The 23,715-nt window shown below is 43.1% G+C and overlaps 1 protein-coding gene across 1 annotated transcript in view; it reads right to left on the bottom strand.

Annotated features, from left to right (window-relative positions):
• LOC138300801 (microsomal triglyceride transfer protein-like) overlaps positions 1 to 23,715 on the bottom strand; it is a 498,282-nt gene that overhangs the window by 307,365 nt on the left and 167,202 nt on the right. Inside the window, exon 6 of the mRNA XM_069240573.1 lies at positions 12,422 to 12,538. Within this exon, the coding sequence (XP_069096674.1) occupies positions 12,422 to 12,538 (117 nt within the window). The remainder of the gene's footprint in view (positions 1 to 12,421; positions 12,539 to 23,715) is intronic.

The following is a 23,715-nucleotide window of genomic DNA, read 5'->3' as shown; positions in this document are numbered from 1 at the left end:
ATGGTGTTGATTGCTTTGGAGTGGTGCAAATTGTTTTTGATTAGAGTGGGGAACATTGGAGTGGGGAAGATTGCTTTGGATTGGAGTGGGGCAGATTGTTTTGGATTGAGTGGGGTAGGTTAGAGTGGGTGGATTGGAGTGGTGCAAATTATTTTGGGTTGGAGGGGGCAGACTGTTTTGGAGCGGGGCAGATTGTTTTGGATTGGAGTGGGGCAAATTGAAGTGGGGCAGATTTCTTTTTGGAGAGGTGCAGATTGTTTTGGATTGGATGGGGCAAATTGGAGTGGGGCAGATTGCTTTGGAGTGGCGCAACTTGATTTTGATTAGAGCGGGAGAATTGGAGTGGGGCAGATTACTTTGGAGAAGTGCAGATTGTTTTTTATTTGAGTTGGGCAAGTTGGTGTGGGGCAGAGTGCTTTGGTGTGGGGCAGATTGTTTTTAATTAGAGTGGGGTGAATTGAATTGGGGCAGATTAGATTGGGGTGGGTTGAGAAGATTGAAGTGAGGTGGCTTGGAGTGGACTGGATTTGGGTGTGGTGGATTGATGTCGGGTGGAGTGGATTGTAGTGGGGCTGATTGAGGTGTACTGCCTGATTATGTCTTAGAGCATCATTTCAGAGATTACACATAATAAAGAAACAGTCACTTTGTAATATTTCAAACAAATTCATTGTCATCTCTTGGGAAGAGCAGCTGCAAGGAAAAACATAAGAAAACATCAGTGGAAAGTGAGAAAAGACGACTTGGCAAAATTAAAGAAAGTTAGCTTTAAAAAATAAAACTTTGCAATTTTGGGCACGTTTTTGCCAGCCACAAGCCTTCTGTTTGCAGGGCACTAAAAGTTAATAATAGAACAAAATAATACCTCGATCACTTTGGGAGCAAAAAGGCACTAATTAAGTTGAATCAATTAGTGCTTGATCCCTGATCCACACAGAGGAACGGAAATGATGCAAAGCGTACCTTGATGAATTAAGGGGCTGTAAAGAAGAGTGCCACGTAAACCAACAGGCAGGCTCCAAGCCCTGCATTGAACACAACAGTCTTGCACACGAGATGCATGCGCTAGCTCATGCACTCGCAGGCTCGACCCTAAAACTGCCAGTTAGATTAAGATGTCATGTTAAAATCTAGTCGAAAAATAAATACTTCAGCATGATGAAATTAATAAATTCTTGGTAGTAAGAGGCCGCTAATTATTTAGGATTTAGCATACTTGTGAAATGAAAAGGTATTTAGGCATTTGTGTTAAATCAACCTGACTTCCACAGTCTTGCAGCCTTGGCAAAAGCAATGGCAATAAAGACAGGCCATGGAATCGGATCTGCTACTTTCGCAAACAAGCAATGGCAAAGCCAATTTGTCTGGAGCTGGCTGCCAGCCATTTTGGCTTTGTGAATGCTTGCTTTTTTCATGTATTTTTTTTTACAAAAGTTTAAAGTTCCTTTGTATGTTTATAGTTCCTCTTGCTCAACGTGCACATCCTCCATGTCTGAGGCCCTCATGTTCCTCCTTCTTTCTCTATGATCCCTCGTCAGCGCCTACTCACTCATGGTGTCTTCCAAACCTCTGCATTTTCCTTTAATGCAATAATTAACATAAAGCACAAGTGCCAGAATGCAAAGTGCTTTTGGCTGAAAAGCCAGAAGTGGCTGAAGTTGCGTCTCCTTTCCCATTTCCTGCTTAACTTCTGGTAATAAGGAGTGCATGTTGCCTAAGACTTTTGGACAAAACCTGACATTCCCATTACATCACACACGACTACATGAATAGTCAGGAGGTTAACAACAGAAAATCATCCATATATTTAACTAAAATAAGGTGTAAAATCAGGGTGAAAGGAAGATCTTACTCTCCAAATTGATATCGGGCAGATATCAGTTTGGAGGTTTAGAACTTCATTAAAACACAGACAGGAGTGGTTCTTCCATCATTCCGCCTTCCACGAGTCCAGCTGTAAAGTTACAACTTGGGCCTGATTTGGGCACAATGTTGATTATGAAAGCGGCTCTTCTTTTTTTGTGACTTAATCTGACCACAGTGCCTGACAGAGGGAAGCGGCTTTCCCCACGTCATGTCAGCTTCAGTTTTTGGTTAAGTATACATTCGGATTTTAGGAGCCTAGTGATGGAGCTTTTCTCCGCGAGGTGATTAGAATATATTGTGAACATCCTGGAGCGTTTTTGGAAGTATGAATACTCTCAGAAATGTGCGCTCACACTCACTTATCAATGAACATCAATCACATTGTTTGTATAAAAGATAGATGGGTGATTGCACATGTTTATACTACATTCCAAGTGTTAACTAAATGGACAAACCTCCTAGAACTCAGCTTGGTTTCATTAATGGACATAAACTGAATTACCAACTGAACCACCCTTAAAGTTCTTAACAAATCTAATCTAATTGACAACATCCTTATCAGTTTTGATCCTTAATCATCGCTGTTGGTTGCTGACATGACCATGGTTGCTTATGTCATCAATGGCAGAACACTGCAGAATGCTGTACCTTCTTAAGTTTTAAATAAGTTCACCAATAGCTTAGATAGAAAGAGCAATTTTGAAGAATAATGAGAGATAAAAAAAGCACATTGGTGTCTCAGTAGACCTGGAAAAACAAACAAGGAGAATCAGGCTTGGAACGAACTTCAGACTCAAATATGACAGCTATTACAGAGCATCCCAGGCTTAGCCAGTGGGTTACCCAGGCAAGATCTGTTTATAGAACACTAATTATGAGGAACCAAGCAGCCTGTAAGGTTTTTTTATTCATCTTTCCCCTAAAACACAAGACTCTGAAATTTGGAGTGATCTATGTACTGTTTTAATGCTAAAGACCTAAAAAAACAATAAGTCTGACAATTTACATATCTTACATCTAGTGTCATATTGAAACTAAATTGAAATTTCTATAGCTGCCCTTGGGCCTTATCGAAAATCACCTGATTTCTATAAGCATAAACTATTAAGTTGTGATCTACTGTAACTAGTAAGTTGGGATGTATTGCACACATGTGGGTAATGTTGTGTTAAGTCTAGGAAAGTAACCTCCTTCTTGGAGAATGAATGAGATCATCTCAATTTATATAAAAGTGCTCAAGTCTGACATAGATAATAATATTCAGCACTCTACTGAAGTCTAGCTAAAAGTTCCTCAAGGTTAGACTGTCCATGGGCCAGGTCTGAAGGGAGGATATTTCCATTCTCTAGTAGGCAAAGGAGGAGTTTTGTGATGGATTAAGTAATATAGATTAGTATTTCAGGAATTTCATTAATATCACTAAATATTGTGAGGACAAGTGTGCTACATTTGTGGCACATTTGGACCCCCAACTCCGTCACTGATGAAACTGACCAAAAGAAACATTTCATGACCATTTTGGAGTCAGGGTCTAGAAGTGGTCATGTGGCACCCATCAAAATTCTACTCACAAAAAATTAGGCAAGGGTGAAATATGCCCTTAATGGTGAGATGAAATATGGAAATATTTTTCTATTTATCATTTTTGGCAACTATATGATTTTTATGTCAGATGTTTTTTGAATTTTAATCATTGATTTATATATTAGTGTATGGATAATTTCTTGACACAAAATATGAACAGATGGGAACTCAAGATAACTGCCACCTTCAGTCGGTCCTGGCATTTTTAATAGATTGTATGATGGCTCTTGTAGGCCCATGCAATTGGCCAATTAAAGCTAAAAGTCCCAGAAAGCAAAATGTGGTTGACTGAAAAGCATCAACGGGCTAAATATGCACATATTTGGAAGATAGTCCCCCGATTTCCCTCTTTCCCCAGTGTTCCTTTACAGGCCATCATTCTGTACAAAACTGCAATGTACTATTGATCTCACCAAAATAGGATAGCTTTTATCCAATATTAGGGCCCATTTTTCTATTATTTGTAACATATGTGGCTACAAAGAATCACAATAAAATACTAATGGAATATCACTGTCATTACATACCACCATACCCCTCCTACCATGATGTTCCTGTGTGGCATGAACCTACCCAACCCATGCTAATGTTGGGATGTGACATTAATAAAACATTCATCGTTATAGTCCCTGAACACCAACACCTACCACATCTTGTAATATGTCAATGAATTTTACTGTGTGATTACTTAAAATCATTACAAAATGTATACATTCTTAGAGTATGATTGGTTACAATTTCTGATAAAATAAAAATGAAAATAAATAGGTAAATAATTAAATAAACACATGTAATAGAGTGCTGGTGAATATTACAGTAAGTAAAACATACAAACATACTACCGATTGTTAATAAACAAATTGGTAAATAATGCAGGCCATATGGTCTCCGGGTAGCGATACAGGACAGTGTTCAGGGTTGTGTTCCCTAACTTGTGATGGAATAATTACAGTACAATAACTGAGGAGTTCTGAGAGACATATCTCCTAAGGGTGCAGGCGTTAGTAACCAACCTTTAGTGCAAAGATGGAAGAGTTAAAATTCAAGACAGTTTGTTTAGAGCCCATGAATACTGCAAACTATTAGACAAACTTTAGTGCAAATGCATAGAGGTTTAAAATGCAGGGCACTTAGTTTAAAACCCATAATTAGTGCAAAGGTTTTAACAGAAGGCTGCAGAGACTGTTAGCCTATTTTTTCCCTTTAACAGGGATCATGCATGAGACATACATTTCCCAAATTTGGCCATTTCTGCCACTGTCTCAAAGGTGTACAGGAGGTGAATAGCTTCTTTGGACAAGCGGGTGCCCTGTTGTAAGAAAACTTGGACGTGTAATAATGCCAGACAGTAGAGTTGTAAGTGTCCCAGTGATTCCCTTTTATATTTGCACACTCTGCAGTTTTCCATTGTTTCAAGCGATTTCCATGAGGGGTTCAGCTCTCTGATTGAAAGTGGTACTAGTCTTGCCAATAAAATGTGGTGTAGAACACGTTTTCTCACTGTCTGATGAAGGTGAGGTTTGGATGTATGAGTGATTTGGGGCATAGTTAGGGAGCCATGTAGGGCCTTGACCACAAGGACTTTCATGCCCAGTTTACCTGAACTTAGATGTACCTGCTTTTTTTAATTTTACAGATTAGATATTTGTATAATTGATACCATTTGTGTCCCAGTTCTCCACAGCAAGTTGCAGGCTTTGCTTTGCAGAGATAAGATTTGTGAAGCACGGTTGTTAGCTCTTCTAAAATGTGTTGTGTTTTCTTGCCTCCAATTCTTGGGGTGAGTAAGGTTGCACGGAATAAAGCCGGACCCAGGTCAGCTGAATATAGATTAAATAGGAGCGGGGCCAACAGACAGCTCTGTTTTAGCCCTCGATCTGAGGTGATTTTTGCCTTAGCTGTCTCCCCTGTGAGTTTGACACTTACCGAGACTTGGTGTAAAGGGACGGAATGGTGCAGAATAGTTTAGGGCAGATGTTTCACCTCTATAGTTTCTGCCAGAGGATGTTCCGGACGACTCCATTGAAATCTGCTGAGTAATCGATGAGACATGCGCCAATTACTGCTTCATGGGCTAAATACGAGGGAGCAATGATGTTATTATCCACAGTTGACCTTTCCGCATGGAGACCGTTTGGTAAAAGGATGACAAGCCCTCAGCAGTGGCCCAATTTGCTAGCTCCTGCAGTAGTGTGCAGACATAGGCTTTGCCCTCTATGTCTAGTAATGCTATTAAACAATAGTTTCTGGGTTCACTGTTAGAGTCTTGCTTGAAGATGGACTGCAGAAGAGAGTCACTCCATGAGTCTGGAATGTCTTTGAGGAGCCGGCATTTGGCATACAGAGGCGCCAGTACTGAGGCTAAGAAGTGTGTGTCCTCTCTGAATAGAGAACCTGGTAGGCCATTAGGGCCAGGGGCACCATCTTTTCTGATACTTTTCAGGATGTTGCAGACCACAAGTTCACTCTGTGCTGGCCCTGCCATTAGTGGCTAGTTCTTTTCTACAACTGTTTCTTCTGCGCCCCGCACCTTCTTGGTTGTGGGCTCTTAGACCTGGGATTTGTCTGGAACTCAGTGTAAAGGGATTTAACAGGTGCAATCCAATCACCTGCTTGGACCACATTCCCTCTATTGCAGTCCCCGTGGTATAAGGTGATGAAGTATTGCCAAAATTGTTGTTGTTTGTTAGCTCCTATCAAATCAAAGATTTTGATCCACTTGGCCTCCTGTGCCTTCCTCATATACTCACACACCAAGCACTTATGATTCTTGGCTGCGATCTTTAGTTGCTCCTTTGGTAGGAAAGTATTCATTTTCCTATGTGCCCTTTGCGTTGTCCTTAAGCTATGTGGCCTTTTTTAATCTCAGGGACTGGACTTGTAGTGTGAGTTCCATTGTTTTTGCTGTGATCGAAGGTTTCCCTTGAAGGAGAACTGGCAGATCCAATGACACCCTGGACCGGCCCTTAATGATGGCTGTATTCTGGTGCATTTGGTGCCAACCTTCCCAGCTTGCTTTTGAACTTACCTATTGACATTGTTGACCACTTGATCCTCCACAGGAGCCTGTAATGCTCTTCGCCATTACTGTTTCCTAGTGTACATAGTGGGTTACCAGTCGTAGCTGATACATCCAGGACAACCAGCAGCACAACTTGATCACTCACATTTTGTTGGATCACCTCATAACTAGTGATGTGTTTACTTAATCCCTGGCTCAGGAAGACACAGTCAATAGTAGTTTGGTTGTTAAAAGAGGGCAGATATGAAATCCATGGAATACATTTCTTGACAATGGAGTGCGCTAACTCAGATTATATGTCTATAAGAAGGTATTAAATCTCACTGGTTCATCAGACGCCCAAAAGCTTGCATTGCCTTCACCTAAATGATGCATGTTAAAGATATCCACCTAGAAGATTTCCGCACCTGGGTGCTGCATTATTAGTTTTTCCAAGTGGCAGGTCAACTGGGCTAATTTTTCTAGGATGCCCGTTCCATGGACATTAAAGTAGACATTAATGATTAATATGGAAAGATGGCCAACAAGGCCCGTAAGTCCTTTTAAAATGCCTACTTGGAGCAATCCCAAGGTGCTTGTTAGTTCCAAGAAAGTCACATTTTTTGAGTGTTTGAGGTAAGTGGAGATCCCTCCGGAGGGCCTCCAGAACAAGGGTGTTTTTTGGTAGGCTCATGAAATACAGCACAGCCCAATATTAACCATGGGGTTAGTGCCCATGTCTCTTTTAGGCAGAGTATGCCTGGCCTATCTAGAAGAGCTGCCGTGCTCTGGAGGGTCTTGGTGATTCCAGCCACATTCCATAGCAAAATATTGATGGCATTAGTTCAGCTTGCCGTATTTTGATCGATCATACACACTATGCCACGCCCAAAATCTCGAGTATCGAGTTTTTTTGGGGGCCAAACTCATGGCAACCCAACTTCAATAATCGGAGTCCGGTGTATCATGGTGCGCAACACACTGATTAGAGGTTATTTACTGAGCCCCTTCCTGTCCGTCTAGCCTGCACTGGATGCTGAGGTTCTCAAAACCACGAGGGGTCTCACACCTCTTTGTTCCTTTTAAAAATGCCCTTCTTGGGATTGTTGATAGGATGCGGTTATAAAATGTGCAAATATTTTACTTTGTCTGCAACCGCACTTGTGTCCCGCACTCTTTGAATATGCTCCATTTATTTGATCACCTTTGTGAATATGTTGCTGTCGCTCTATGTTACAAAGGCCAACTCTCTGCCTGTTTCCGGAGTGATGCCATCAAACTGAACCCTGATTATATCCTTTCTGGTAAAGTATGACAATGAGGGTGTGTGCTGCAGAAGTCTTAGAATATTAGCTCTATTGAAGATGTCCATGTTGCCTCTAGAAGTGCATTGAGGGATGAATGCCGTTTTTTCAGCGAAACTGTCTCCTACCACGTTATGAGTGCGTGTTAGATGTGCTTCACGATGAGCCTCTATTCTGGGTAATTGGGACAGAGGTGTGCTTAAAAGATCCCCGATGTGGCTTCTCAGGTGGGATGATATTTGAGCGTGTGGGAGGGTTTCTAATGTGATTTGTTGCATATCTCTTGTGCCTGGCAAATGCCAGTTCCATTCTCTCACCGCAGATTTATCAACTGCAGAATCTCTCTGGTGTTCTGCTGGCCTCCGTGGGTCGTCTGCTTTACAGGGCTTGGTCACTGTAGTTTCTATATATTTTGGGTGGAATTACCCGTGTGAATTCTGGTCGAATTAATCCTTGATAAACCAGCTGACTGGCTGTTTATTGTTCGCCCAGTGCCAGTGCCCTTGTCATGTGGTATAATGATTGAGGGAGGGCATCCCTGCTTAGTTTGCTAAAGCTGGGCTGCCTGCCTATGTGCTACATGAGTCGTGGCCTGTTTGTGTGAGACTGACAGATCTCCAAGTGATCCTCCATCGATGTGGGTGCTGATCTGACCCTGTGAGTAGGTCAGCTGATTAGGCGAAAAGAGAGCTGCAGTAGCCTTCTTTGGCATTGGGGGAGAATGACCTCCGGTCAGACCCTGGGTGGCCTCAGAGTAGGTCGGCTGGTTTGTTAATGTAAGCGCCATGGTTGCTTATTTTGGTGGGGCCGAGTATTGTGGTCCTCTTCAAATATTGGTTACAGTGGTACAGAGGGTCAGGGCATTGATGATGGGTGAGTTTCCGTCACTGTGGTTTCATTGTGGGCTTTGTCCTGGATTTTCAGTGCAACCACTCTCATAGACTGATTTTTTTCCTTGCTTCTGATGTTTTTTGTAGATGTTTCGTCGCTCTTCAGGTAAGAGGTGTTGTTACGAGGGGGGAAACAACTGCCTCATTACTGGCTCGCACTATGTATCTATGGGCACCTTGCCACTGTCTTGTGCAACAGGATCTAGGTGGGGCACCGCACTGGGATTGTTGGTGAGGCTATCTGTAGCAGGTTGTGCTGATGGTTCCTCCTCTTTATTTACCTGTACTGTTGTTTGAGTTTTGAAGTGGGCTACCATTAGCATTGGCCCTGCATCAGCCTTATGTACGCCATCCATGATTGCTAAGTTGTGCGTTCCGAATCTCAGTCTATTTGTGGCTTTCAGCTCTGCAACCAATGTGGCAAGTACTGATGGGAGCGAGGCCAATTTGTACACAATACTGGGGCATAGACAATCAGATTTAGGGTTCGCTCTTTTGTTGGCTTTCCCGATTTTGTCCATCTTTTTGGCCATGTCCACCATGATGACCACAATTACTTGTATGATATCCATCTGTATTTCAAGCTTTTGTGATTGCCACATTACAGTATTTGTAGGCCGGTCAGGCTTGACCACGCACTTGCAGGTGAACGAAGTTGGTAGTAGTTGGTAATCGGTATGAAGATAATGGTGCCCCCTAATGCAGGAATCTTCTTCCCAGTGACTCGATGGCTCGCTGACATGGAGTTGGGGGCCACCACACCTTCCCTCACGTGTGTTCTAGTGCCAGTGGCGGAGGGGGAGGGGCACATGCATACCTTGTTTGCGTGGGTGCAAAGATTAATAGGGCCTGTGGTGCCTGAAATATTCTTCTCAGTGGCTGGTTACAATCTCCAAGGTGCCGCCTCACCTCCCCTCATGCATGTGTTTTTTGCCAGTGGAGGAGGATGAGCACAAGCAAGCCTTGTCAGAGCAGGGTGCGAAGGTTTGCAAAAGGCAGGCTGGATCCAGGAGTTGCACTAATGCAGTCAAATAATGTAAGAAAGCGGGGGCACCCCCAGGCTGCAAGCCAAACCCACACCTAGGCAGGCCTCCTACACAGGACATGGGGCTCAACTTAGGCAAAGGAAGCTACCCCACAGCACCGCCTGATTATGCACTATTTACAATTGTATACGTTGTTTGACTACGTGTGTTTGCCAACAAGCTCCTTTTATGTCCTTATGTATCCTTTGTCTCATCTATGTCCTTTATCTCCTATTGTCTCCTGTTTCTCTTGTCTCCTGTGTGTCTTTTCACCTCCTTTGTTTGTTTTATTTTCCTAGTCTACAGTTGCTTGGCCGGGCCTTCTCTGACAGGCCTGGGGCCCTGGCTCAGCCACCTAAATCTGGGCACTGAGAAAGTGGGAAAACCAGTGGGAAACTAGGGGGGCCAGGGGGGTGGTGCTGGCAAGCAGGCGAAGCCAGTAGGACCAACCGCTCCCTCACACTACAGCCTGCTTCAGTTGTGGGCAGCTAGTCAAAGAGACCGGGGAGTGAGGGGTTGTGAGCGGTGTGAATGTCATGAAAGGAGCTTAGAGCATCGGCTTCGGGCGGGCTAGTCAAGGTGCAGGCCGCGCTACTCATCACAGCTTTGTGCCGGTGCCTGCCTCTCTCCCCCCCACACCCACAGTGCTGGGACCTGTCCTGTCCCCCCACTGTGCTGGTGCCTGGGCCTGTGATGCGGGTGCCTCAGGCACAGCGACTGTGCCAAAAGACGTGGGAGCTGCCAAGCAGAGGGCCACGCAGGTGCCAACAGCCAACCGCAGCTCTACTTCACTTGTAGTCCTCGCCTCATCTCGTCATGTCAGACAAGCACCTTCTTGTAAACCTGCACCTTGTAATAAGTAGCTGGCTTCACTGGCACACTACACACAGAACTTTACCATGCATGCCTGTTTCTTTCCTGACCTGTGTAAAATCAGTGGAATGCAACTGTAGCCAAAGCATGTCACATGTTTCCATGGAAAAGCATCTTCCCTTATAGCCCCATCAAATCTCAGGTAAGTCATTCCCCTTTCCACCCTGGAAAGTGATATAAGTCAGCACTGTGCTGGAGAAAATATCTGACCCTATGAGAAGTCTGTGAATGCCCATAATTACAGAGTCTGATTTAGATCTTGGCAGATGGAATTCTCCATCACAAACATGACGGATACCCCATCTGCTGTATTACGATCCCCATAGGATATAATGGGATTGTAACACGGTGGATGGGATATCTGTCACGTTTGTGACGGACTATTCCCCCACACAAAGATCTAAATCAGGCCCATAGTTTGTAGGCTTTTCCAATCTTCTTAGGCTAACCACACATTGAAACTCCTCAGAATGCCTGTATTCCACTACTTTAAGTGGGATTTACAAAAGGTGAGCTGTCCACAATTGTGAGCGAGATCTCAACACCTTTAAGTGGCCTTATGCCTGTCATGAAACTCTTTGGGAATTCCAAGTCGGTTTAATTAAGGCTTACAACCAAATGTACTTTTGTGAATTGATGCCAGGCAAATTACACCGCAGCCAGATACCAGCCAAAATAAAATCATATTAAAAGTAAAAATATACACCATTTGCAGGAAGGGTGAATGCTTCAGCTTTCCTAAATATGTGTGGAAACTTGAGAAGTAAAAAAATAAAGAGCAAATTTCTTTGATATGGTCACTTATGTATTTCTTACAGGAAGCAATTAAGGAGCTGTCTGACCCATCTTTACTACTGGGGAGGAATGGATTCCTTTAACATAATCCTCCAATGACATGTGAAAAAGCCAAACGCAAATGGTGCAAATATGTTGCTATGTATTAAAAGCATGAGAAAATGCTCTGTAGTAATGTTTCAATATTGGTTCTTCAACAATTGTGAACCCGAAACCCAATCCTCATCAGGTGCATTTGGCTTTTATTGTTCTAATGAGCTATTAAATTCAAACCTTAATACCACACATCCGAAATGCTAAAGCTGAAATCAGTATCATCTTGGGGTTGTGTCATACGTGATCTAACTTCTCCCATCACTCATCTAGACTCAACGGCAACATGCAAAGGCTGAACATGTCCCCAGACTTACACTCAAGAGAGAAAAATGTCTATCTTCAACAGTAAACCCTATAAACCTTCAAGTAAATCCACAGTAATCAATAGATATCCGCTGATATGATTACAAAATGTAATTGAATCAGATATTATATCAGATTGCGGGACAAAATTGAGCAGCATGTCTGAAATTTTAGAACTAGTGCCATCTTTTGCATTGGGAGAGGTTTTTGCATGGTGATTCCAGCGAGTTTTACCAAAGGCAGAGGGTTTCCTGGAAAAGTTGAATAAGATTGTACATTTGAAATAAAGATGGATCAGAAAAGTGGCGCCCAGAAAATCCAGAGATCTGCATATGCTGTTTGCCAGCAGCAAAGATGGCAACCCAGTAATGACAGCCAGGATGTAAATGGCACTGCTGTAGTTGCATTTGTGTAAATGATAAGGAAATGCGTACTAGTTAAATGGCATTGACTTTTGTCCTGAGCCCCCACCAAGAGTTTTTAGTCAAACGTCTGCTGAACCTATTATGAGAGATGTTTTATGGCTGACAAAAAACGTGAACCGTATACATTGCGATGGTAAAATTATGTAAGGCAAAAAATAAACAATTTAAAAGTCAAATAACTCAACTTCTTTACTTTTTCGTGCCCCCTTCCATGAACTTTCTTAAGCAAAGCTATTATTGAAATAAGGTATTCACTTGCTTTGTTAACTGAGGTATGCCCTTGCGCTGCTCCCGTGCAGCTGTGCAGGTCTTTAGTCTTTACAATGCTGTTGTGGGAAACGTTATATGTTACCAGACACTTCCCCGATACATCAACCTGAAAGAAAAAAAGGCATACAATAAATCATACTCCAAATAATAAATGTACGATTGATGTGTACTGAAGGGCGGAGACAACACCAAAAGCACCTGATTTGGGGGGAAAGGATGAGTCAAAGCGTAAAGTCAATTAAAACGGCATTCGAATTAAAGAGACATTTGAAAATATTGTCACTGTATCGATATAGTATTGTTCAATACGTTTATCTGATATGATCTGCAATCAAAGAAACCTTTACATTTACTCTTTTAGCCTCATCACTTTAACCAAATTTGGTAATTCTGAAGCAAAAACGGCAAACAAAATGACCTTTAGGCAGTTACATGCAGCCAAATTATGATTTAAAATTACACTTTTACATGCTTGTGCAAGGAATACTACTACAGGCTACATAAACATACTTAAAAGGAAAATGTATCAAATTTCAATCAAAGGTTGAAAAATAGCGGTGACCGTACGTGAATGAGCACTGCAGCAGTGTAATAGGGTCCGGGAGTGGCCCTTCTTTTTTAGGTCCACATGCATGGACACACAGGTTGTGGATTGACTGACCCATACCTCTTTGATCGCCACACTAGTGAGGAATGGCGCTGGGGGCAGCACTGTGTGGACACGCTGATAACCTCACTCCCCTCTTCCTGAATGGCAGGCAAGACGCAACAAGTTGCTGACTGCTGTATGCTTTTGGAAGCCTGGTGGCAACATTAAACAGTTACATGTGACCCGCCATCCTCAATGAAAACAACTATGACTGGCTGCAGTCCCATGAATTGAGTTGTTCTGCTGAGGGGAGGAAGGGGTTAGGGGGGCACACTCCCCTTTTTCTGTGTTCAGATTCCTCATCTAATGCTCCTTACTAGCTGTCAAGCATAAGGTAAAGGCCATACAGATAACATACATGCTCCTTTTTCCCACAAAAATGGTTATTCACTACTGTAAGGCTCACTTCTTTGAAAGGCCCCAAGCAAGTGGGAAAGGCTTGAATTACGGACTTTGGGGGCTTTCTTCAGCAGCCCTGTGAGCAAAGAATCTTCGAGATATGAAGGGGACCCCAAACCACCCTGGCAGTGGAGGAATCAGGGTGGACAATGTTGAGGACTTCCATTGGCCTCAGGGGACTGGATGGCACTGATGACCAAGGGGCACTGATGGAGAAGATAGCGACAGTGAGAGATCTGAGATAACCAGGCCTACCCCTCGAATTGTGGCATCAAACAATCAAAATTCTGAATAATTGTTGATATTCTTTTATAATACTGTGTTTTATTTCCCTTAGTGGAGGCTGGGGAGTTGGTTCCCAGTCCCCCACATTATTCCAGTATGTAAATTAACGCTGGGTCAGCACTAGATTTTAAGGCACCTAAAGTGCTCAGACGTTCCCAATTTGGGAAACTCCCCCTCCTGTTTTATAGTATCTAATTTGGGACATGGCGATCGATGCTTCACGTTAGGAAGTGTAAAGTGAGTGGAGTTGGGGTTATTAGTTTCACTAGATTAGTTTGTTTTATTACACCTATACAGGTGCAGCATCAAACAGCACGTTCGAAGGAACGCACAACTTATGACAAACCCCCCGGATAACCATCCATGATACTTCTAACCTCCTCTCTTGGAATGTCAATGGCCTCAATATTAAAGTCAAGAGGGGGGCAATCTTTCAATATCTCAAGCACAATACTCCGCAGGTGGTTTGGCTACAGAAAACCCACCTACCAGGTACGCAATGCCCCTTCCTTGCCCATATTGACAGCTACCCTCATACACAAACACTTTCCAGTCCAGTTTGTAAAAGTGCATTATGATGACTAAGATAGATTTGTGGTTGTGTTTTCTTCAAAATCTAGGGCCCTCCTACGCGAATAGAAAACAAGATGATTACAGTTTTATATATACTGCTCCCTGCTCCCCTGGGGTTGACCTTTGTGGGGGTGTGACTTTAATTCCATCCTGGACCCCATTAAAGATAGTAGGACGCACAGACACTTCGCAGATTCAATCCTCTTCACGACTGCCACGCTCACTAGTCTTAAGCAACAATTGGAGAACCCTACTCCCGGACATTGGAAACTTCATGTACTTCTCACTCCAACATAAATCCTCCTCTAGAACTGATTATATTTTCCTCCATGCCATCAACATAAGCGCCTTAGCAAATGCATGTGTACTGCCACAACCACTAACAAATCATGCTCAATGCAGCTAGACATCAGATTGCTGGGACAACCTCACAGGGGGACATGAAGGCTGAAAGCATGATGCCTCTCGGGAAACTTATGTAAACACATAGTGGACCACATTGATCTGAGTATGGGGAAGTTTAAATTAAGAATCACTCTCTGCAAGGTTTTTAAAATGGTCATAGGCGGTCAAGCCATATCCTACTAAACAGGAGTGGAAAAAAGAAACACATGGAAGGTAGATGGGTAGATGCCTCAGAAGGTTAGATTATTGAGCTAGAAAAGTCACCGAAAAGTTGTGTCTAGCGCTTAAACAGAAATTCAGTTATACAGCACAGGCTTGTGCAGCAATGTAAAGCAAGATACACAAGCTTGGAGAAAAGACCGGGAAGTTATTGTACTGGCTGAAGAATGGACACCTAGAACTGAGAGTTGTGCCCAGTATTCAGACACCAGTGGCTTACACATTAATGGACACAAGTCAAATAATACAAGAATTTGCCAATTATTATCACTCATATGAGGCCAGAGGCCCTCCAGTAATAGAGACCCAAAATACCATTATAAATGATCACATACCCCCACGACTCTCGGAGGCAGGCAGTCAGATGCAAGACAAGCCTATTCAAATAGAATAGATTCCAAAAAGTTATCAAAACTTTGCCCACCCCAGGAAGATCTCTGGACCAAACGGTTTTCCTCTTGAGTTTTTTAAGAAGTACGCACCACATTTGACACTCTCTCAAGCTTTACAAGAAAGCCTACGTGACAGGAATTCTACTATCCAATTTACATGAGGCTACAATTTCTGTCATTTTGAAACCAGGACGTACCCCAACACAATGTTTCTCCTACTGTCACATATTCCTGATTAACTCAGAGGTGAAGACTTTAGCTAAGGTCCTGGTGAACAGATTGATCACCATTATTTGGACAGTAATACACTGCAACTAGAACAGCTTTATGGCAGGTGCAATACCTTTCACTGCCATAGGTATTTAAATATAGCTCTCAACAGATCCCAGGATTGTAATGATCCAAGGGCCCTCGTCTCTATAGATTTCGAGAAGGTGTTCGATTCTGTCCACTGGCTCTTTATGTTTAAATTATTAGCCCAAATTCGTTTTGGCCAGCTCTTTCAGAGATATTTCCGGGTTCTCTACACTAACGACTGGGAAGTGGTTCTGGCCAAAGGGACTCTCTCTCCCCCATTGACCTACAAAAGAGAATGAGGCAAGAATGCTCTCTCTCACCCCTCTTATTTGCATTGACCATCGAGCTATTAGCCGATTTGAAGCATTGTGATGCACAGATGAGTGGATTCTGTTGTGGGTCATTAATGTAAGATAGAATTTCGCTATGCACAGATGATATTCTGATATATAAATAGGGGACCCCGAGCACTCCTTTCCCAGACTTATGAGCATGGTGAACATCTATGGTGAAACCTTTATCCTTGCTCAAAACTTCTACAAGTCGATTTATATACTGGTGACCAGTGACAATTCTAAAATGGGGGAAATAACTACCCTGTAGAAAGTGACAGATCACTTCAATTATCTTGGTATGCAGATAGTCTTGAAAAACCACTAAGCCTGGGAGCTCAATATGAAACCTTTGCTGTTCCGAATGAAATAATATGGTTGCAAGGGAATTCTTACCACTTGGAGTAGCTGGCAAGGGAGCAATATTCAAAATGATGTTGCTTCCCTGTCTTCTCTGCATAATGTAGAATTACCCATATGCAATCCTAACTGCCGTATTTCAATCATTACAGTGCATAAGGTGATTTTTATGGGCGGGTGAGCTGGCCCATATGTCCAAAATCCAACTTGCACTATAACCCATATAAGCATAAAACGTTCCAAAGGCAACAAATATAACACTTGCATGCTGACACCAAGCATTCAGGTGTTAACTAAACAATGGATAGGAGCAAAGGAATGCATCATTACAGTAATGCTGAGTAGGAGAGTTTTCAAGACATTGGTAAGGGAGAGGAGGTAAGAGGCAAGTCTGATATCTTCATGGCTAAGCAGTCCTGAAATCGTCAAATGCTCTACAGGAAAAGGCTTGCTATAGAGTTTTGGACTTTGCCATTTTCACAAACAGAAGAAGTAAATATAATTTCTATGTTTCTACAGTAACATTTCCAGGTGAATGAGGACTATCTTTGCAGATAACTGGGTACGCCAAGGTGATGGGCTTTGTGGGTGAAACAGGACAATTCAAGATAAATTCTGGTTTCAAAGTGCAGCCACTGAATGTCTGAAATATTCAATGAATTATTAGCTTTTGATTTCTTAAACTCTTTATCAATGTTTTAAATTGTTAAGCATTATTAGAATTATGAAATATAACCTAACAGAGCTCAGTTTCAGTGTTTGTCAAATAGCCATATAGATGCTACAGTTGGTCCATCACAAAACAAACAACCAATGGATTCAAGAAGGAAGGGCAGATGTTCTACCATATTTCCTGGCAACCTCTTCTAATAAATAACTGATGTCGCACAACATTTCTTTGTAAGGGGAATCTTCCTCGGACAAGGAGACCAAACACAGACGTGGTGATTTGGATGAGAGCTTAGGGGTGAGGATTTCCTTCAGGTGTATCCGGGCAGTACAGCAGAACATGGGAGACAGAGTGAGATGCAGAAAGCAGCATATAATTTTATTTTGACAAGGCTACTTTGGAATACATTTTAAGGAGAATGCTGGGGACTTAAGTGTGAGTCACTAAAGAGCTGTCATCAATCTCTGGCTGTTTTTCGTCTTTTAAATTCCTAGCTTCACCCAACCAATCAGAGAACTGAATGAAACTAAGGCCCTCATTTGGACTTTGGCAGTCAATTTCTGGCAGACCGCCATGTTATGAGTGCTGGCTGCTTTCCGCCATTATTGAGGCAGAAAGCAGCCAGCAGTCGTGCTGGCGATCGGTGCTGTAGAGGCAGGTCCCTCGCCGGCACCGCCACGCCAGCAGGACTCCGCCCACCTTATTAGAAGCCGTAATACGGCTTGGTGGAGTCCTGCTGGTGTGGTGGTGGTGGCGAGGGAAGACCGCCAAGACCAAACTCCTCTTGGAGGTCCACGTCGACTGAGGAGGTAAGTGGGTGTCCGAAGGGGATGAGGGGTCTGTGTGTTTCGGTGCGTGTGTGCATGTTTGCGGAGGGGGATGCTGAATGCATGCGTGTATGCGAGTGAATGTGAATGTGTGTGTGCGTGTATGTGCACGTGAATGGGTGTGTCTGTGTTGATGAATGTGAGTGAGTGGGTGTGTCTGAGTGCATGTATGCGTATGCTGAATGGGTGTGTATGTGTATGCATGCGTGCGTGAAGGGGTGTGGGTGGGTATGTGTAAGTGTGTGGACAGGTGAGGGGGATGTGTGCATGTGTGCAGACATGAGTGTATGTGTGTGCCGATGACAGGAATTAATTTTCCAGGGTCAAGGACCGTTTACTAATCATGCATTTTCTGGCTTTTTGACAGAGCCTCATATGAGAATTTATGGACTCTTTTACGGGAGTAGGGCAGGGAACTGAAGAATGAGAAAGGGAGGCCAGCTGGTGCACATAACATTATGGCAGATCTTGAGGGCCCTATTTACAAAACATTTTTGGCCGTAAACTTATGTTTATGGCCATAAACGCCTTCTGTACACCTGACAGGAATCCACAGGAATTCCCGTCAGGTGTATCAACATCTACTACAACAGGTTACTCTGCTATGTGTGCCAAGGAGTCCACAATAGAAAATCCCATGCAAGGGGTGGGAAATGTGCATTAAAAGGCGTTGTTTCCCTTAAAGTGTGTGATTGTTCACAAACATGTATACTCAACGCCGTTGCAAATTCACAGCGATTTTATTTTTTCAAAGTGCAGTCTCCTATGTTTGTTTTAATGAAGCCCACCGGTGGGCTAGGTCCCGTGTGCATGTACAAAAATAAAGGAGAGGGGCACACAGGGCCCCTCTTTTAGGTTTATTTATGCCTCAGGACTGCCACCTCCCCGGGGCTTCATTCAATAGTATGCGGCCCCCCGTGCCCCAGGAACCACCATCTCCTTGTGCAAAATGAGTATAAAAAGTAGGGGGTATCCTGCAGCACCCCTACAGCCCCGGTAACCACCACCTTCCAGAGGCAAAGTGTGTAAAATGTTTGGGGGTTCTGCAGACACCGTGCAGCCCAGGGACCACGACCTCCCTGGTGCTAATATTTTATGATATGCGAGGGGCCTTGCGGCTCCCCCCCTGCATTCCCATGGAACACCAAATCCCCAGGTGTAAAATAAGGAGGTGTGTGAAGGGGGCCCAATGGAGACATCCGGAGACCACAACATCCCCGGGACTAAGTGAAATACTGGAGGGGGGCTGCATGGCCCCCCTCGAGGAGCCAATAATGGCCCTGTGGATCACCACCCACCAGGGACGGCTCCTAATATGTCCTAGGGTGCCTTCCCCCGAGACAAAGCTGTTTGCTGTGACATGGTGGGAGCTGACAGCACCTGCCAAATCACAGCAAACACTCCACTCTCAGCAAGTGAGAGCTGTCAAACAGCTCTTGCTTGCTGGGAGTGGAGGTTTCCTCTATTTCCCTGCCCACGAACATTTGGGCAGGGAAACAGAGGAAACAATTGCTTTTGCAGACAGGGAGCTGCACGTTTAGCAGCTCCCTGTCTGCAAAAGCAATGCCGGCTCCTGCAGGAGGTGGAGGGGTCGGCTGCGACCAGAGAGGCCTTCAGGCTCCCCAGGCGGTCCCCATCACACACAGGGTGCACAGGGCACCCAGTGGCATGGCTGGGCCCCAGGAGATGGGGCCCCAGGGTCTGAGATTGACCGGGGGGCCTACGTGGCCCCCCTCCTGCATTTAATCAAGGCAGGCCCCAGGAGATGGGATCCCTGGAGCTGAGATCAGCCAGGGGAGGGCCCCTCTTCTCTATTTATGACATAGGCCCTGTGTGGCAGTGGTTAGATTAATGTATAGTAATGAAAATCACTTTCCGTAAAAAAAAAAAAAACATTGAACTTTACTGAAAAAAAACTACGTTTACGGTGACATCATAGTTAAGAAACAGAATTTAAAAAACCTTAGAAATGAAATTAAAAAAACAAAGGTTACAGGTACATTATAGTTAGAAAATAGAAATGAAAAAACCTTAGAAATTAAAAGGTTATAGGGATGTTATAGTTTCTGAATTTACTCGCACAAAACCAGAGAAATTCAGCTGTAATAGTTACATGAATTTCAAGTAACTAAAACTTGTGGCCTAAGGTAACTATAACTTGCGCCCTCTCTGTGCACTGCTAATGCCCCAGATATTACAGCACTTTTATAACGTCAATAAAAATATCAATGAAACATCAGAAATCAAATTATTGAAAAAAAACTCTGCGTGGTGGGGGCACATGTTATATTTACCTTTGGCCGCGAGTTATAGCTTTTTGCAATAATTCTAACTGTAACTGCTGAATTTCTCTGGTTTTGTGTAAGTAAATTTTTAGGGTTGAGCCTGCGAGTGCATGCACTAGCATATGCATCTCGCTTGCAAGACAATGCTGTGTTCAGTACAGGGCTTGGAGCCCGTCTGTCACTCGTCATTTGTTGGTTTGCGTGGCACTCTTCTCTACGGAACCGTAATTCGTTTCTCTGCATGGAGCAGGGATAAAGCACAATTTGATGAGAGTTAATTAGTGCCAGTCTGCTGTTCCCGACGTGATTGAGGTACTATTTGTTGTTTTTAACTTCAAGGGTCCTGCAAACAGAAGGCTTGTAACTGGCAAAAATGTGTCCAGCAGACACAAAATTGCAAAGATTTATTTTTTAAAGCTAACTTTAATTATTTTGCCAAGTTGTCTTTTCTCAGTTTCTTTTCATGTTTTCTTTTGTTTGTGGGCGCTGTTGTCAAGGGATGGCAATTAACTTCGAAATTTGCGAGACCTATTCCATTGCAAATGCTATATATATATATATATATATATCTTACCAAAATGTTGGAGGAAATGGATTGCAGTTGTTAAAATGTTTCTCTTACTTGTCTTCTTCAGGGAATAATACCAAGGAAAATGCTTACCTGAAGGAGGTGCTGCCAAAAATGCCAAGGAAAATTGATGATCCATCCAGTACATGGGGAACCACAAGCAGGAAAGGTGTGTCAGGAATTCAGGCAAGTTTCTATGCTTTGTTTCTTCAATTGCAGGCAATTGATGGGCTCCTGAGTATGTCTTTTATAACTCTGCACTCGGGAGCCCATAGCACCTCCAGCAGGATTTCAGGCAGGCGGGACCAACTGACGCGGAGGACGGGAAAACAACAAGATCATGTCGTACACTCTGTACCATCTCAGGGGCCACGTTGACTGCGCTGCGTGCCCAAAATCAGGACACAAGCCGGTTGTCATGACACCAGAATAACTAACATTGGTTACCCAAAGTGTTTTTCTAAAACTCTACATAAAAGATTCTTAATTTTTATCTAATTTCTATTTTTAACTATCTTAATTTGGAAATGTTTATTTCTTCATTTCTTAACTGAACTGCTGTTTTGGTGTTGTTGCACGTGTACTACAAGTATTTCTCTCAGAAAAGCCTTGCATTTTACGACAAGCTACCAGGGGTAAACAAAATATTCCATTAAGTAACCTGTTCAACTCATATAAGTCAGGATCTTTTCCTTTTGTGGGAGCTCAGTCACAGCTCACATCAAGACTCTGATCAGTGCCCCTCGGTGCTGAGGTATTTTACAGAAAATCTTCAGTTACTGCTGGTTTGTTATTGTCCATACCAGCATCAAAGAGTTAGCTTATGGTGTATATGATGGCGCTAGCTCATGGGGTACAAGAGAGTATCAGTATTCTGCTGCCTGTTTTTCAGATCATCACACTGCACGTTTGGCTATATCTCGGTGTCACTGTCCCAATAGCAATATCACCAAGTTATCATTTGCTGCCCTGTGTTTTTGTCTGCATCTCTGAATGTGACCAATGTCTCACTAGTTTCAACAATGACAATGGAAAATGTTGTACTATTTCTTGATTTCCAACTATTACATATTCTATATCAATACAGGATACACAATCTGTTTCTTCCAGTTTAAGTTATAGAGTAAAACCCCTGCATTTACTGCATTTAAGTGTCAATCAGTTAATGGCTTTCAATCTTTTTGTGTCCCAGCTTCACCCTCACCATCGAGCATGGGAGTGATCTCTCTCTTAAATTGACTAAAGTTACAATCACTGTGTTACAGTGCTCCCCGGGGACCTAAGTTTTGTTTGTGAGTTCTTTGGATTCTTTTTTTCCTTCTGATAAATGTTTATTTTACCTTTTTCACAAATTACCCAATAAGTTGATTTAGGAACTGGATACAAGTATATCTGATTTTCTAAAGGACTGCCCAGATTGGGTGACCATCATTTGGCTGGGAGACTTTAATATGTCAAAATGCTTTTCACCAGGAGACTGCATCTGTGGTCTAAAAGATTGGCAGGGGAGGATCTATCTCATTTTTACCATAACCCTTATGGCGAAGAACTGAACCAAACCATTCTTAAGCATAACGTATTGTTTAATCAGGAGTTGGTTGATCATGGTACATCGTTCCCCTAACTTTTATTGGGAGGGGGGGATCTACTACTTATTTCATTTTATTCTCTTCTGATTTATCCCCCCTAGTCCTAGAGTCCTAGATTCAGCAATCCTGCCGTCCAATAAGAGTGACCATAATCTAATTACCATTTGTGTTGCCTGTCCAGTTATGGAATGACCCTCTCTGCATGTACTGCAGATCTGCAGTATAGTATTAACAAGGGGATACACATCAAACGGCAACACCTGGACCAAGGACATTTTTTTGCTGATCTAGTGTTCGAGAGGAGAGAGGATGTGATGCTCTGTCTTTCTGACACAGTTGAGCCACGCATAGTACTGGGTAGTGTTGACGCTCTCTGTAAAGAAATGTCTTACCTCTTGACTACTAAGAGAATTTATACCAAGCCAATCCGTCCCAAAGATATAATTTAATTGTGCTTGTTCGGCTATATGTAAGAATCTTAAACAGACAACTAAGGGCCAGATGTAGCAAGGGTTTTGCGAGTCGCAAACGGCGAAAAACGCCGTTTGCGACTCGCAAAAGCCACTTTGGTATGTTGAAATGCATTTTGCGAGTCGGATCCGACTCGCAAAATGCATTTCCGAATCGCAAATAGGAAGGGGTGTTCCCTTCCTATTTGCGATTCGCAATGGTATGCAATTCCATTTGTGACCGCGTATGCGGTCGCAAATGGAGTCGCAGTTACCATCCACTTGAAGTGGATGGTAACCCATTCGCAAACGGGAAGGGGTCCCCATGGGACCCCTTCCCCTTTGTGAATGGACCCCAAAACATTTTTTCAGGGCAGGGAGTGGTCCAAGGGACCACTCCCTGCCCTGAAAAAAACGAAACAAAAGGTTTTGGATTTTTTGAAATGCAGCTCGTTTTCCCTTAGGGAAAACGGGCTACATTTAAAAAAAAAAAAAAAACTGCTTTATTTAAAAGCAGGTCGCTAACATGGAGGCCTGCTGACTACAGCAGGCCTCCATGTTAGCGAGTGCCTATACACGCAATGGGGTCGCAAACTGCGACCCACCTCATAAATATTTATGAGGTGGGTCTTTGCGACCCCATTGCGAGTTGCAGAAGGTGTCTGAGACACCTTTCTGCATAGCAAATTGCAAGTCGCAATTTGCTTTCTTCCTGCATCTGGCCCTAAGTCCCTTCCCAAAAATATTGAAGAAATCAGGCAAGCTAGGACGAATACAAGCTTATTTTGAAAACTAGGAAGAGAGATTAGGGAAAAGTCCTGGAAGGACTTACTAGCGTCTCAAGGATTCCAAGGCCTTCTGAGAATTGATTAATTATTTGTATAGTCAAGATTATAAAAATTTAAAAACTGATTGCCACATTTCCCCAGGTGACTAGTTGTCCTATTACTCAAGTATCTTCAAGGATATGTCATCTAATCAGCC

This window comes from Pleurodeles waltl, chromosome 6 (genome assembly GCF_031143425.1).
Source record: "Pleurodeles waltl isolate 20211129_DDA chromosome 6, aPleWal1.hap1.20221129, whole genome shotgun sequence".
Lineage (NCBI taxonomy): Eukaryota > Metazoa > Chordata > Amphibia > Caudata > Salamandridae > Pleurodeles > Pleurodeles waltl.
This window is presented reverse-complemented; position numbering and strand designations above follow the sequence as displayed.